Raw genomic sequence first — 16,590 nt, 5'->3', positions numbered from 1 at the left:
ACATGGGCCATTTGCCATAACTCGGAGATAACATTTCAATTAGTACAGGCCCGCGTGTTTCCTTGAGTACACCTTAAAGTGAAAGAGTATAAAGTAGTCTAATTAAACTAATATGGGCTTTAATCAAGCAGCAAGTTCCTAAAGACATTGGTTCATTTATTCTACAGGCATATTTTGGAGGCATGCTAAGAGCTAAGCATTATGATAGTCCCTAGGGATAAAAGTGGTTCCTAAGTCAGTAAGTCAAATGGTGCGGAGATAAACAATGTGATGATTGTGAGAATAGAGCTAATGATGGGATTTTGAGTATAAAAAAAGATATTTTTAAATGATGTTTTTGGTCTTTACCACCCTAATTTAGGCTTTCTGAACTGCTGAGTATTTACATACATGTGAACACTTTCCTGTAGTCCAAACATAGCATTAAATTTGTATAAATTGTGTGTTTAGGGAACCTATTGCCTTTAAATGCTTTGAAACCAATAAGTCAATCAATATCAACATTAGTTTACATTTACTATTTTCTTGATAATTCATCTTTTAAAATACTGAGTATCCTTGGAACTTGGTTTATATCATTTTCAGCTCTTGCTTGTTGCTTTTATGAGATCCAGGGGTTTATTCTCAGTACACACGTGAAGGTTACAGAAAACTATATGTGATTTTATCTGGGAAAAATGAGTGACAAGATTTAAAACGGAGGATATCCTCCCCTCCTTCCCCACCACCTCTAGGGGTTCAAACGACTCCTACCAGGGATCTGGAATCTTACCTGGAGGGGGAAAGATGTGCAGGGCCATCAAGCTGCTCTGGCTCAGGGTTTGCCCCATTGTGACTGCTTTCCAGTATTTCTTCATCCTGAAGTGAAAGAAACGTTGGTAAAATAGTCTGTCTTATTTGGGAGCTCTATGTTTTTCTTTCCCCCAATTTATTTGTTATGTTTGTTTTTGTTTTGAGTTTTCTAGATGGGCACCATGTCCAGTCTCTCATCTTTTTCTTTCTTGGGTTTTTCTCAACCCCTCTGTGGATTTGTTACAGCTTGCCTTTCAGGCTTTCTTTAGAAACATCAAAAATATCTTTCTTTTTTTTAATATATATTAAATTTTTTTATGTTTTTATTTTATTTTTGAGAGAGAGACAGGTGCCAGTGGGGGAGGGGCAGAGAGAGAGAGGGAGACACAGGATCTGAAGCAGGCTCCAGGCTCTGAGCTGTTGGCACAGAGCCCGATGCGGGGCTCAAACTCACAGACCGTGAGATAATGACCTGAGCTGAAGTCAGATGCTTAACTGGCTGAGCCACCCAGGTGCCCCAAAAATATCTTTCCTAAAAGCAAGTATCCTTTTTCCTTAATAATGTATGGTCATTAATATTGTACTCCTTCCCCTCCCCAGTTGACTTGCAATAAAAATTCAGAGTTTGAGCTAAAGGGAACAGTAAAGAGATCATTTGCCTCAATATCTCCATTTTTTGTTTTCCTTTCGGGGTAAGAAGTCAAGATCTGGAGAAGTTGCAACCTACCCAAGACCAGAAAGTGAGCTTAAAGACAGAGATGAGGTAAGCCCAGAGTCCACTTTTCACAGGCTGGTAATCGCAGGTCCAGTCTATCACACTGCGTCATAAAGCAGGTGGTTCCTCAGGTGTGCAGACTGGTCACCTGGCTCCAAGCCAGCTGCTGATCAGAAACTGTGTTCCACTACCTGTCAGCTCTGAGACCCTGGGCAAGCTCACTGAACCTCTCTGGCTTGATTTCCTCCTCTACAACATGGACCCCATGGCACTATCCACCACAGAGGGCTGTGGCTCTTTTTCAGAATAATATTAGGCCTTTAGTTGTCAAAAAGAGGCAAAACTGCTCATTTTGCTTTCAAGAAAATGCCATTTTAACAAGGAAGCAGATCTGTATAATACTGATAGCAACCAGTGTAGCGTAAAGGTATTGACTAATAACAAACAAGTAGATAATTAGCCAGCATTTGAATTCTTCCTGCTTGCCAAGTTCTGTTTAAATGAATTATTTTACACTGTCATAAAAGGGAAAGATTTTGAAAGGGCCCTCTTGCAAAAGTATTGTTCAAGGAAATTTAATGAGTAAACATAAAGATTCTATGTAAATTAGAGCTGGAAAATGAACAGTTTTCCCCAGACTGAGGAACAGATGAGAAGTCTTATAAACAGGTGAGAGTGATAGGCTCTCAGCTAGTTGTTCACCGTGCAAGAAGAGAGGTCTCTCTCTGGATTAACAGAAAGCAGTCAAGATGGGTTTTTTTTTTTTTAATTATTATGCACAATGCCATCCACAGAAACAGCAATTCAAAAATGCTGAACGAATGAAAGAAAAGCATGGATCTTTGATCTTTTTCATAGATGTCCTCCCAAATCTTGGAGAAATCTTTCCAGAAAGCAAGCTAAAAAATAATGGACTATTTGGGATACAAGTTTTGCATTCAGCTCTAAAATACAAGGGCAATCTTAAATTCCAAGTTCATATTTTGGTTTTTTTTTTTAAGTTAATTTATTTGAGAGAGAGAGAGAGAGAGAGAACAGGGGAGGGGCAGAGAGAGAGAGAGAGAGAGAGAGAGAGAGAATCCCAAGCTGACTCCACTTTGACAGCTGTGCTGACAGCTTAGAGCCTGGAGCCTGCTTCGGATTCTGTGTTTCCCTCTCTCTCTGTCCCTTCCCCCATTCACACTCTGTGTGTTTCTCTCTCAAAAATAAATAAACATTAAACAATTAAAAAATATATAATAGAGGGGCGCCTGGGTGGCGCAGTCGGTTAAGCGTCCGACTTCAGCCAGGTCACGATCTCGCGGTCCGTGAGTTCGAGCCCCGCGTCGGGCTCTGGGCTGATGGCTCAGAGCCTGGAGCCTGTTTCCGATTCTGTGTCTCCCTCTCTCTCTGCCCATCCCCCGTTCATGCTCTGTCTCTCTCTGTCCCAAAAATAAATAAACGTTGAAAAAAAAATTAAAAAAAAAAAAATATATATATATAATAGAATCTTCTTTTAAAGTAAGATATCATTTCACTAAGAATCTAAATTTTTAGTTCCCTCTATTACATATATTTGATCAGATACTAGTATAGATTTCTCATTTCAGTCAATATACAGAAGTAAATAGCGGTCCCTGGATTCAAACCAATCTAGTTATTTTTGCCACACTACCAAAGCTCTTTCTTCACATTTTCTATATAATGTTGAACTAATTACTATGGTGGTTAATGTTACATTGCATCCGTTTCTTGTTCCTCCCCTGTGACGTTACTGTGCCTGAAGCACCTGCTGGACTTTGAGCTCTAGCCTTATTTGTCTTTGGATCCTCAACATGTAATATAGGACCTACATAAAGAGTAACCACCATTACTAACAGAACTTCCTCTTACTGTATATTTGCTACTGTTTATAAAATGAACTGTGCTCTATCCAACTCTTTCGGTCTATTGTAAGTGTGGTAGACTGTAGGGTCTTTTATTTCATGACAACCTAACGACAAAAAATAACAATGACCCAAGGTGTGTAGGTATGGACTATCATCTTTTACAATGAATGATGATGTCCTACTGATTTATAGACTCAGACAGCTGGTGTCAGGGTAGAGAAAGAGTCCTCTGTCAATCAACTTTGATGAAATATAACACTGTTGCCATTGAGAATGTGATGGGAAAGATCCACAGCAGATCTGGGTACTGCTTTAATAACCTGCAGGGAGGTAGTTAACTATACTGTATACCAAAGTTTTGCTAAGGTTTAGACAGATTAGTTGTGTTCTGATGCAGTAGCTTTCAAAGACTGACCATGCCCCTCAAGAAAAACATCAAAATATACATACATAAATCACATATATTGTGATTTATAATAAGAAATATGTATTTGATCTTATCCTGTTTTGGGTATAAATCTAAAACTTGTAATTTCCTAAGTGACAGGAGCCATGAAGGTGTCTTTTGTTATGTATAGCAAACCCCTTTCAACCAGACTAGAGTTTATGTTAATAAGGTGACTTTTGGAAAGCACCAAAGGATGGGGACTGGTTGCCAGGAGAACCAACTACGTAATCAGAGGGTTGGAACTTTCAGTTCCCCTGACCACCACCACTTCCAGGAAGGGGAGGGGGGCTGGAGATTGAGTTCAATTACTGACGGCCAATGGTTTAATCTATCATGCCTATGTAATGAAGCCTCCACAAAAGCCCAAAAAGAGAGCCTCTGGGTCTGTGGACATTTGGAGATAGGGGGTGGGTAGTGGCTTGCTCAGAGAGCATAAGAGCTCTATGTCCCTTCCTTATACCTTGCCCTATGCACCTCTTCCATCTGGCCATTCCTGAATTGTATCCTTTTAAGATAAACTGGTAATCTACTAAGTAACATGTTTCTCTGAGTTCTGTGAGTCACTCTAGCAAATTAATTGAACCCAAGGAGGGGGTCATGGGAAACTGATCTATAGCTGGTCAGTCAGAAGCACCAATGGCAATCTGGACTTTTCAAATGGCCTTTGAAGGGGCTGGGGGAGCAATGTTATAGGACTGAGCCCTTAACTTGTGGGATGTGATGCTATGTCTAGGTAGATAGTGTCAGAATTTAGTTAATTGCTTGGTAATGGTTGAAACACACACACACACACACACACACACACACACACCCCAGACATACATATAACCGATGTGATACACTCTATTTTTATATTAGGCTATCCTTGCTGTATTCTGTTCTTATTTATTTTTAAATGTTGTTAGCCCACCAAATTGAGTTCAACTATCACCACTGTGACCTGTAATTCAAAAACCTCTTACAGAGTGAAAAGAACACAAATTCTTCATGTGAGAGGTAGACTGGGTGGGAATCCCTGATTTACTTTTTATTTAAAAGTGGCCTTGGGCAAGACTTCTCTGCACCTTAATTCTCTCTCTGTAAAAGAGGGCTCACTGTATCTATATCAGAGGGTCGTTGTGGTGATTTGAGATAAGGAATTAAAGTACTTAGCACAAAGAAGACTTGATAAATGGCATTTATGGTTAGCTCTTTAAGATGTACTTTGTGGGGATTAAAATAAGTAAGTAATGTATGTAAACCACCAGGCACACCTGACCTGCAGTAATTCCTGGGCAGTTCCTACCTGCTCACGTGTAATACAGACCCCCATATTTCTCACTAGGTTGGAGGTGTTGGCCAAGTCACGTAAGCTGCCTGGACATCTATATTCTTCTGTATAAAATGAGGGAGATGTGTAAATTGGCTATGAAACATCCCTCTGTTTATAATATCAAATACCAACATAGGTGCTATTGCTTCCTATTTTGAGATGAAAGCTAAATTGTAGCCAGAGTACTTTGGAGAAGAAAAATTAACATAAGCTTCCTGAAAGCTCTAGAAGGAAGACCACATATTTAAATAAATGCTTGCTTTTTTTCCCAGATATTGGTCATTTTGTTCCTTTTATCTTAAATAATGGACCAAGAAAATTGACCACAGACCAACCCACCCATTGCTGCTATATTTTTTGTTAGAGATTCCTTAGGAACCTCATTGGATTATAAAATGATGCTTTTTTAAAGCAGAGCAACAAGCTCCTGTGGAATCCTATCCTGTTTCCCTTCAGTCAACCCTGACTCGGAGTTGCCCCTAGGGTATCTCAAAGAGGGTAACTTTCTCAGCCAGTTGGAGATTTAAAAGGGAATTGACCCGTTAGCGACCCTATTAGAGAGCCAATCAGGTGGAAAAGCCCCTCTCCATTTATGTTCGTTTTATTCTGAAGAAAAAGGGTGGCACTGAAGGCAGGCAGGTTGCCAACTGCCCTGGACACAACATCACTCCCTGTACCCCCATTTCTACTCCAGTCTCTCCTCTTTTCAAAGTGACACCAACCCATATACAGGTTCTCTTAGGAGCACCTTGAATGATGACTTCCTGTGTCCTCTGAACAAACATGTAATCTAATTGATTTGTTTCCTCCATATTTTGAAAAAAGATGTGTTTCAAAACTGGGAAAATAGGCTAAATGCCTAGCTTGAAAGAATTTTATTTAAAAACTTTATTTAAATTTCTCTGGAGAATATATCTTTTTAAAAGTATCAATCAACTTTTTAAAAGTCCCTACAGGCGCCTGGGTGGCACAGTCGGTTAAGCGTCCGACTTCAGCCAGGTCACGATCTCGCGGTCCGTGAGTTCGAGCCCCGCGTCGGGCTCTGCGCTGATGGCTCAGAGCCTGGAGCCTGTTTCCGATTCTGTGTCTCCCTCTCTCTCTGCCCCTCCCCCATTCATGCTCTGTCTCTCTCTGTCCCAAAAATAAATAAATGTTGAAAAAAAAATTAAAAAAAAATAAAAGTCCCTACATTTTTAAAAAAGTATCAATAGTTGATTTTCAATTGATTATTAAAATATATTTTTTCTTCCCCAAAGGAGAGATAGCAACTAATCTGAACTGAATCAGATTAGTTTTTCCCTGAAGTTAAATGATTTCACTGTATGATTTTAGAGATTTTTGGAAAGCAATTTTAGTTCCAACTTTTTAAAAGTGGTGCTATCTGGTAACTCAAGGTGAAAGTATTGTTTTTTGTATTATCACATTTCTTAAAAAGAGAAGCTACTCTGGTGGCTCAGTCAGTTAAGCATCTGACTCTTGATCTCAGCTCTGGTCTTGATCTCAGGGTCAAGAGTTTGGACCTGCTTGGGCTCCCAATATGAAAGAGAGAGAGAGAGAGAGAGAGAGAGAGAGAAGCTTCTTGACTTCAGTGTGAGAAAAAAATAAGGCAGATAAGGGGCTGAACCACCCTCTTCGTTTAAACATAAACAGTGATCATTACAAGAAGTATTTAAACATTTTACAGCATTACAAATTCATTATGAAAACCAGAGAAAATCAATGAAGAGGTAGGACAAGTAAGAATTATTGAAAAATGGGGGCGCCTGGGTGGCTGAGTCAGTTAAGCGTCCGATTTTGGCTCAGGTCATGATCTCATGGTCCATGAGTTCGAGCCCCACGTCGGGCTCTGTGCTGACAGCTCAGAGCCTGGAGCCTGCTTCAGATTCTGTGTCTCCCTCTCTCTCTGATGCTCCCCCATTCATGCTCTGTCTCTCTCTGTCTCAAAAATAAATAAACATTAAAAAAAATTTTAAAAAAAAAGAATTATTGAAAAATGATACAATGGTAGGCTGTAGGGGAGGACAGTGGGGAAAAAGGAAAAGGAAAACTCTCCAAAGGCCATTCAACTTCCCGCCTCAGTCCAGGGTGGTCTTACAGACAAAGTCCCAGAGAGAAAAACGTTAGCCTTCAGAAGGGATAGCTATGCCTTTTCCTCTCCATTGCTGGAACTGCTGGGGAAAAGGTGAACCCGTCTTTTTTTTTCCCCCCAGATTCAGTAGGTTCTGACATAGAGAATAGGAAGAACTTTTGAAAAACAGGAACCCCTTAGAGATCTATCCTGGGAACAGATTTCTAGCTGGCTTGTCTGCCCTGTTTGCTCTATCTCACCGACCTTTTCCAGCACATCTTCCTACTCTTCATTGCCTGAAGAAGCCACTCACTGCCTTTGGATAATAGGGCAGTCAGGGCAGTCTTTTTTTTTTTTTTTTTAAATGGCAAGTATTTCCAGAAGAGTCAAGGAACTGTAAGTCACTCATCATCCATGCATTGCTATGAACTACCTCATTCAGATATTCTCCTGCCTCTAGTCCAGATCAGCTACATTGGGAGGGGGCTTCCAAGAGGGAGAGGAGAGGAGAGGAGAGGAGAGGAGAGGAAGGTTTTAGCACATTTTATAGACTAATGCCCTTTGGAGAAGGGCAGGCTTGAGGAGACATGCATGAGTAGTCCTGAGGCTTTGTGGAAATGGGAAATGATTAGAGAAAGATAGGGGAATGGGTCCCAAAAGCAAACTTCTCCTATTTCAAAAATTTTCCAGGATCTCTTTTATCTAAGGTCTTGAATTTCCCAGCTAGTTTTGTTAGTAATTAGTTCAATGTTCTCAATAGTTAAATTGGTTTTTAAAGGATGGACTAAAGCTAAACAATGTGTATAATATTTTGTTTATGGGAAGAGTGTCTTCTTAAAAAACTGTAACATTGTTTTAACAATGATTTACAAGTCTGTAGTTCTGTTTAAAATATCCAGAAATTGAGAAACATGTTGCAAGATACCTTTCTTCCATTCCCAAACCGAGAAAATGTGAAGGAAATAAGTGTGTCAAGGACATTGAAAAGAAGTTGCCCATATATCCTGAATTTTCTCAAGCTGTTTCTTTTTAATTTTTTTTAAGGTTTATTTATTTTGAGGGAGAGAGAATACGTGTGCATGAGAATGGGTGAGAGGCAGACATAGAGGAAGAGAAAGAATCCCAAGCAGGCTCTTCACTGTTAGCACAGAGCCCAGCGTGGGACTTGATCTCATGAGCTGTGAGATCATGAACTGAGTGGAAATCAAGAGTTGGGCAAAATCAAGAGTGGGGCGCTTAACTGACTGAGCCACCCAGACACCCCTCAGGCTGTTTGATTTCATGTGATTTTAACCTCAATGCATAAATGTCAGGGTAACTTAATTTGTATATGTCTGTAAATCTTAACTCACGAATAAAACCAAAAGTTTGTAAAGTGCTTTATTAGACCAATCTTTGGTCCCTAACCTAGTTCACAAATAATTTCCACATAACTTTAAGGCCAGTTGGTTGACTCTTATTGGTGGGAAGGGGGATGGGCTACAGCTAATAGAAAGAAAAGGCATGGGTTGCTGTTGCAGATCTATAAAACCCTACAGATGTTGGACTCAGCCTTCATAAGTCCTCACTTCCTACTGTTCCTTCTGTGTGCTCTATATTAGTCAACAAATTCATCCAATGAGGAATCCAAGATGGAAACCCCAAAGTATTTTCAATATCTTCTTTCTTTTCCCTGTCTATTAAATAATCTCTTCTCTTTCTTCTCTGCTTTGATCTACTCCTTCATCCATCACACTTTCTCTGACAGTCTAGTGTATTCTAGGCACTGGGAAGAATATCTAGATTGACAGATATAAGCTCTGCCCATCTACCTTTCTCTGTCATTAGTAGGCTCTCAACATTAGAGTCTCATCTAGACTGTAACAGCTGCTGGCAGCTGGTCTGCCTGCCTGCCTTCCAGTGTACTCTTCATTGTCATACCGGAGTCATCTTTCTAATACATAGGTGCCCTTCCTGGCAACAACTCCTAACCAAAGCCTTCGGCAACCTGTTTTTGTCTACCTGTCTATCTTTCTCAAACCACTCCCAGAAGAGCCTATGCCCCTTCAGACTTCTGACACTTTATATCCTTCCCCATCTTTACTTCCCTTCTCCATCTTATCTACCTTTCAAAGTTGTATTTATTTTTCAAAGTTAAATTCAAATGCCATCTCCTCTGTAAAAATATCCCCAATCTCCTAATTATGAACTGTTGTGTCTTCTGCCATCTAACATGTTATATTCCTTTTCCTGGAGGTATGCCATTTTAGTCTACATTATAAATTACTGGAAATATGTTATTTCCTTCATGAAACTTGTAAGTTCCTTAAGTTTAGGCCCCAATGTTAGAATTATTTCTGTACAACCTATGGCAATTGCTTTGAGATCTATTAAATGAAGTTGAATAGGATGCCCAGATTGGACCAATCAAATATTTTAGTCATCTCAGTTTTTTATTTGTCAAAGAGCAAAGTCAACAGTGGCCTTCACTGTTATTATCTTCTTTGTCATATAGCTCTCTCAGTGAAAATACATTCTCATAGACTAATATAATCATGCCTTCACTTCACTAAGTATTGGACTCTATATTAGCCTAAGAGATCCACATCCACCTTAATGAGTTCTCCTTTAACCCAAGTCTTCATGACCTATAAATATAGCTTCTAAGCCAGTGCGACCCAAAAATGCAATCTTTATACCACCTGCATTCTAGTTACCAAATTAAATTTTTTTTTTAATTTAAAAGTTAAAACTTCAGATTCCTGGGGGCACTCAGTAGGTTAAGTTTCCAACTCTTGATTTCATCTCAGATCATGATATCATGGTTTGTGGGATGGAGCCTCACATCGGGCTTTGTGCCGACAGCACAGAGCCTGCTTGGGACTCTCTCTCTCCGTCTCTTCTGCCCCTCCCCCACTCATATTCTCTCTCACTCTCTCTCTCAAAACAAATAAATAAACTTTTCATTTTGTTTTCTTTCTAGCCCTACTGAATCAGAATCTATGAGGGTAGAGCTTGAGAATCTGCATTATTAATAAGCTTCTCAGGGCTGCAATATATAGGAAACTTTGACAACCTTGGTTCTAGAAATTCTTCAGAAAGCTTGGTTGGGGGCTGCCTCAAGGATTCGGTGGATTCTCTGAATGACTAGACTTTGAACATCATAGAGGATGAATACTGAAATGAGCTTATAAGTTCATACAGTTCTCCTGTTGAGAATCAGAAAGGTAAATGATAACTGTGGGCGTGAGAAAGCAAGGAACAGAATTGGGGCCTGATCTGCTATCATTGAGCAAAACGGTATACATTCAAGATTAGGAGAAGCTATTCCATTTAAGACCCGAATCTGACCTTCCTTCAGCTTCTTTTCAACTTTTACACAGAATATGCTATTTATAAACATGGGATTAAGTGGGAAACTAAAATTACCGAGACCCTGCTATATGTCAGGCATAATGCTAATAAATACTTTCCATATATTTCTCATTTTTAAAAATTTTCTATTTTTATTTTGTTGACATTTTTATCACTATTATTTTTTTAAATGTTTATTTATTTATTTTTGAAAGAGAGAGAGAGAACAAGTGGGGGAGGGACAGACAGAGAGGGAGACACAGAATCTGAAGCAGGCTCCAGGCTGAGCTAACAGCCCTAACCCACAAACCCTGAACATAGAGCTCGAACCCATGAACCATGAGATGATGACCTGAGCCAAAGGTGGACACCCAACCGACTGAGCCACCCAAGCACCCCTTATTCTTATTCTTACTGTTATTATTGTTATTATTATTATTGAAGTTATATATTTCTCCTTTAATCAACCACCTGTGAGATTACTTTATCCCCATTTTGCAGAAGAGGAAATTTAGAATATGAGAGATTAAGTAAACTGGTAGTTAGGTAAACTAAGTAGCTAACAGGTTATAAATAAATAGACTGAAGTTAGATGTTAGTGACTGTTAGATTAAATAAACTGCATGCTTCAAAACCCAGTTCCACCATTTACTGGTTGTGTGACCGTTATGGAAACTCAACCTCCCAGAGTCTCCACAGCATCATGGATAAAACAAGGGAAACATCACCTTCCTCATCATCTTCCTCAAGATACTGAGAATTTGTAATGAAACCAGGTACATACAGCACCCAGTACAATGTGTTAGCAACCCTTCCCTCATCTCTCCATTCTGTAACTTACAGCCTTGGCTTTTTTTTTTTTCTTTAATTTTTATGAAGGAGGCTGTTTGCTTGCAAGCCTAAAAGCATCTCTGCTACTAGGGGCACCTGTGTGGCTCAGTTGGTTAAGTGCCTGACTCTTGATTTCAGCCCAGGTCATGATCTCACAACTCATGAGATGGATAGTACAGAGCCTGCTTGGGATTCTCTCTCTCACTCTCTCCCATTCTCTCTGCCCCTCCCCTGCCCATGCTCTCTCTCCCTCAAAATATATAAATAAACTTTTTAAAAGTTAAAAAAAAAAAGGCCTCTGCTACTTTAAGCCCCTTTAACAGGTGTCCAGGAGCATTGTTTGTTAGTGCTCACAGCCAGTAGCTCTCTGCCTTTATCCTGAGCGTTCACATTCATGAAAAAGGAATTTTCATCAGCCTTTGGCTTCTTTCTAGCTCCAAAGAGGCTGTGATATAAAAGCAGCTCCAGTGAGTCATGCTTTCAGCTTCCAGCTGGTGACGTAAAAAACCTGAACTAGCCTCATCACCACTGCCAGCAACCACAGCGAATCTCCTCCACTGACAGGCTTTCCTAGACCACATTAACAAGTCTAGCACATGGCCGCACAGCTGCCAGATGGCCCTGAGAGCCTCAGCCAGCTTGTCAAGTTTAACTTAGTTCCTTGTAAGAGGTAAAGTAAGGATCACCCCACCAGAGAAGATGAAATGCCTTTTTTGGAAACGAGTTTTCTGATGATGATAAATTCATATCATGATTTTGTTGCATGCTTTTGTTGTAGTGAGTATCAGTGACTCTAGTGCATCATAACCAGTTTTGGTTTATAGCTTTTTTTTTTTTTTTGCCTGTGAGCATTTACCCTTGAGGGCAAAGAAGGGCATTTTTCACAATGTTACAATTTGCACTGTGGTTTCATTTTATCTTTGAGGTCTAGGCCTAAGGTCAAAAGGATGTCAGAATTGTCACTAGAGTCAGATGCTATCCATCTTGGTCATTTCTCCTGGACAGTGGTCACAAAACACATGAAGAAATGATTGTTCTTGACGTAAGTCAACCTCTGTGTCCCCCTTCTAATAAACCATGGATCACACAGACATGAATCTAAACCTTTTTTTTTAAAGTTTATTTATTTATTTTGAGAGAAAGAGAACCAGCATGGAAGGGGCAAAGAGAGAGGGGGGCAGAGGATCTGAAGCAGGCTCTGTGCTGAGAGCAGAGAGCCTGATGCGGGGCTCAAACTCACAAACTGTGAGATCATGACCTGAGCCAAATTCAGACGCTTAACCAACTGAGCCACCCAGGCGCCCCTAAACTTTTTTCCCTAACCTGTCTTCTTTTCCTACTAGTTTTCTTACATATTTTGAAATGATGATTTCCCTGGTTTTATTACCTACCTTGTCAAATACCAATTGCATTTATTGGTATTGAATTGAATTTTAAGTCTAGCATTTGGGGATTTAGTTCATAAATCCTCTTCCTTCCTACTCATGTTGTTCACAACTGTATAGATTCTGCTCATACTCTTGGTGTTTAGAAGCAGAAGTCTGACCAGCTTCTGTTTGCCCAAACTGAGGAAGTCTGGCAGCCTGTTTCTACCCTGCTTCCTCCACTGCCTTGACTGTTAACATGCATATTGTTGCAGGAAAAGCCCTTCATTAAATACACAAACAAGGCAACAGTAAGGAAAAATAACAACAAAATCCCAGGATAATTGTAAAATGGAATTGTGCTGGCTTCCTAGTACCTATGCTGTTGGCGATCTGCCTAAACACAAGGGGGGCAGCCTCCTGGCAGGATGTGCTTGGAGTCTGGATTAAATAAATAGCACAACCAAAAAAGAAGAAACGAAAAGTCTGGTGGTCAGAGATTCTTGGATTCTACTTAACATTTCCCAACCCTATAGGCTTCTGATTCTTCCCCTTCCCTATAGTTCCTGCATTGTCTATTTTTACTAACATATGAAATCGGAGTAAATAATAAATGTAGCTTATGGTTTCTTCTTAAATATCTTCAGGTCTTCCCTGAGAAAAGGTGCTTTATGCTTACTGACTATATTTCCTTTTCTTCCCCAACAAATTAAACAATAGCACTCATTTTTATTGTTCACAATTGTTGAAATAATTCACCCTAATTTGGATTCTTTTATACGAGAACCTCCATGTACACACAACTCCTATGGCATCTTTATAAAGTGTGTAGGCCATAAATATGTTGTCTCAATATGGGCAGAGAAAATCACAGAGTTATGAGGTAAGTTCAAATCACATTGTGTGTTAATGCCAACAGCATATGAGTTCAGGGGCTGGATCTGGGCTTTGGTACACCTGCCACAGCTCTCACCTTCAGAGATAAAAGTCTGTGAAGCCCAGGTACAGAAAAGGGTAGAATGATGCTCACTTTTAAAGTTGATCACAGTTAAACCTTTTTTATGTCACTAAGTAATTCCACAGACTTCATGGATGTCCAGTCTGGCGAAGTCTCATTACAGTTGCCCATTAAAAAAAAAATTGCTGGGGTGCCTGGGTGGCTTAATCGGTTAAGTGGCCAACTTTGACTCAGGTCATGATCTCACCATTCATGGGTTCGAGCCCCGTGTCGGGCTCTGTGCTGACAGTTCAGAGCCTGGTGCCTGCTCAGATTCTGTGTCTCCCCCTCTTTCTGCCCCTCCCCTGCTCATGCTCTATCTTTCAACACTGAATAAAAGTTAAAAAAAATTTTTTTAATTTGCTATTTACTCTTTCAAATGGCTGATCATGACTGTGTGAAACTGCAAACAGTTTCCTAACTCTGGAAGATATGGTAATGCAATTCCTCCAACCACATGGGATTCCGAAACAGCTGTAGCAATGTCCTAATCTGCCCCAAATACAAAAGATGACTAAACAGAAGAATGCAGCTTTCTCTTTCTAAGAAAAGTCAGCTGGGAACTCTACTTCCTACATTGTTTTTGCTTCTAGGAAGAAAAGTCTGAGACCTGCTTTCTGCCTGACTTCATAATGGTCAGTGGGGTCCTATATTCAGACACATTAGGCACAGATGATGGACCCAAACTGTGTGAGCCCATGGTCTACTGGCCTCTGTTTTCAGAACCATTCCATCAGCTAGATACTCATTTTTAGTGAGCCAGAAGAAAAGGGACCCCTTCTAGGGCTGCTTTTGCAGCAACATATATTCACAATTCATTGTATTTGGGTATTTAAATATAATGTTACTTTACAATTATACAGTGCTTGGCAATTTTCAAATATTTGTTTGCTGCTAAAAATTAGTTTCAGACAACAGCTGTTGTTATCCCCATTTTTACAGAGGAGAAACCAAGGTTTAGAGAGGTCATGTTACATAGATGTAAGTCTGCTTGATTGCAAAGCTCATGCTTTTTTTTCCCCTTAACTTTTACTTTGAAATAATTATGGATTCACATAAGGTTGCAAAGAAATACAGGGAAGTCTCGTGTACCCTTCCCCCAAATTCCTCCAATATTGATATCTTCCATAACTAGAGCATAGTATTAAAAGCAAGAACATGATGCTTGCACAATCTACAGAGCCTATTTAGAGTTCGCCAGTTAGACATGCACGTGTGTATGTGTAGCTCTATGAAATTTTGTCTTTTTTTGTACATAAACCACACACTTCTACCAATTTTAAATACTAAGTCAGAATATAGGAAAGACCAAAATGACTTTTCCCTCAATAACATAGTATCTCCCAAGAATTCCATTCATGGCCAGACAGTTTTTCTACTCACAATTAAGAAGAAAGAAATCCCACAAAACCTCAGCTCTTGAGAGCACTAATCTGTGCTACATGCCTTTATGGACACATCTTTTGGGGTTGGGTTAGGGGAATCTGATTTATTGGTAATTATGGCAGCAATATTCTTTCATATCAGAAATTTTTATCCATAAAGAGAAAGATGACCTTACCTTGACTTCAAGTTTAGTTTTATCATCTTTTTCTACTGTCCCTGTACAAGGTTCCTCAGATGTTCTCTGAAGAGGAGCTAGAAAAACAAAGAAAACCTGCCATTAATTTGTCAACTCAGCTTATGAATAACTCAGTATATAGCCTGGCTTGGACAAGCACCTGGACTGTGTGGGGCCAACTGATTAACAAAGCTTAACTGAGCTGCTGTGGTGATTTGTGAGGTGGGAGATGAAATTGAAGGTGAAGGAGAGAGCAGAAAAGAAATAGTTCTTGACCCCAGGCATTTAACATTTGATTCAAAGAGACAAAAGTCACACACAACATCACATGAAACATCAAACCACAATAAATCAGTAAATACAATGTGGTAAAAACGATAGAGTTTCCATCATTCCCATTTTTAAGTCTCCATAAAAAGGTCACTTTCTTCATGAAGTCTTCCTGGACATTAAAACTTTATAGATTCTTGACTCATTCGGCTAGGCATCTGACTCAGTTCCGGTCATGATCTCACAGTTCGTGAGTTCAAGCCCTGCATTGGGCTCTCTGCTGTCAGCACAGAGCCCTCTTTAAATCCTCTCTCTCCCTCTCTCCCTGTCCCTCCCCTGCTTGCTCACTCTCTCTCTCTTTCTTTAGCATTTATCTTTGTACTGTATAATATTGCAGTTGATGTTGTTTTGGATTAAAAGACCAGATTCAATTGCAAATACCACATTCATTGGATATATATTTTTTCATTATAGAGGTAGTTAATTTGTGCTTATCATCGACAATTTTTGAAAAATACTGAAATCTTACCACTTAAACACAACCAGTTGGTATATTTCCTTATAGTCTTCTTTAAAATGTTTTCTCCCTCTCTCTCTCTCTCCACATACATACCCACACACACCCACCCCACACCCACACTCACATAATCATACTATGATTATATAAGTGGATGTCTATGCCTGCCCAGCCAGAAATTGTTGCTAATCTACCATTTGGATTCCAGAACTGATGGAACTGCATTTGTTAGTGGATGAGACAACCATGGGAAAAATCGGTTAGCTCAGTCAGGACAGAACTGGGCTATCTTGCTCTTGTTCTCTTCTCTCTGTCACTCCGTCACCCTCCCCTCCTTTCCACAGAGCTCTTGGACACCTGGGAGACATCCTTTCTTCAGGCTCCAAGGCCATTTGGCAGTAAGAATGGGACTTGTGGAGGAGAAGCCCTGGTTAGGCCTTGAGGCTTTCTCACCCAGCTTTGCCAGAAGGCTGCACTGGGGATGATGGCTACAAGGCTAATAAATAAGTGGTAC

At 39.9% G+C, this 16,590-nt stretch overlaps 1 protein-coding gene across 1 annotated transcript in view; it reads right to left on the bottom strand.

Annotated features, from left to right (window-relative positions):
* Positions 1-16,590, bottom strand: part of MCF2L2 (MCF.2 cell line derived transforming sequence-like 2) — a 267,297-nt gene that overhangs the window by 102,575 nt on the left and 148,132 nt on the right. The window contains exons 14-15 of the mRNA XM_043594796.1: positions 15,290-15,366; positions 773-858 (exon numbers count right to left, since the gene is read on the bottom strand). Of these exons, the coding sequence (XP_043450731.1) occupies positions 773-858; positions 15,290-15,366 (163 nt within the window). The remainder of the gene's footprint in view (positions 1-772; positions 859-15,289; positions 15,367-16,590) is intronic.

Source organism: Prionailurus bengalensis, chromosome C2 (genome assembly GCF_016509475.1).
Source record: "Prionailurus bengalensis isolate Pbe53 chromosome C2, Fcat_Pben_1.1_paternal_pri, whole genome shotgun sequence".
NCBI classification, from domain to species: domain Eukaryota; kingdom Metazoa; phylum Chordata; class Mammalia; order Carnivora; family Felidae; genus Prionailurus; species Prionailurus bengalensis.
The sequence above is the reverse complement of the archived record's forward strand: the minus strand, read 5'-3'. Positions and strand labels throughout refer to the sequence as shown.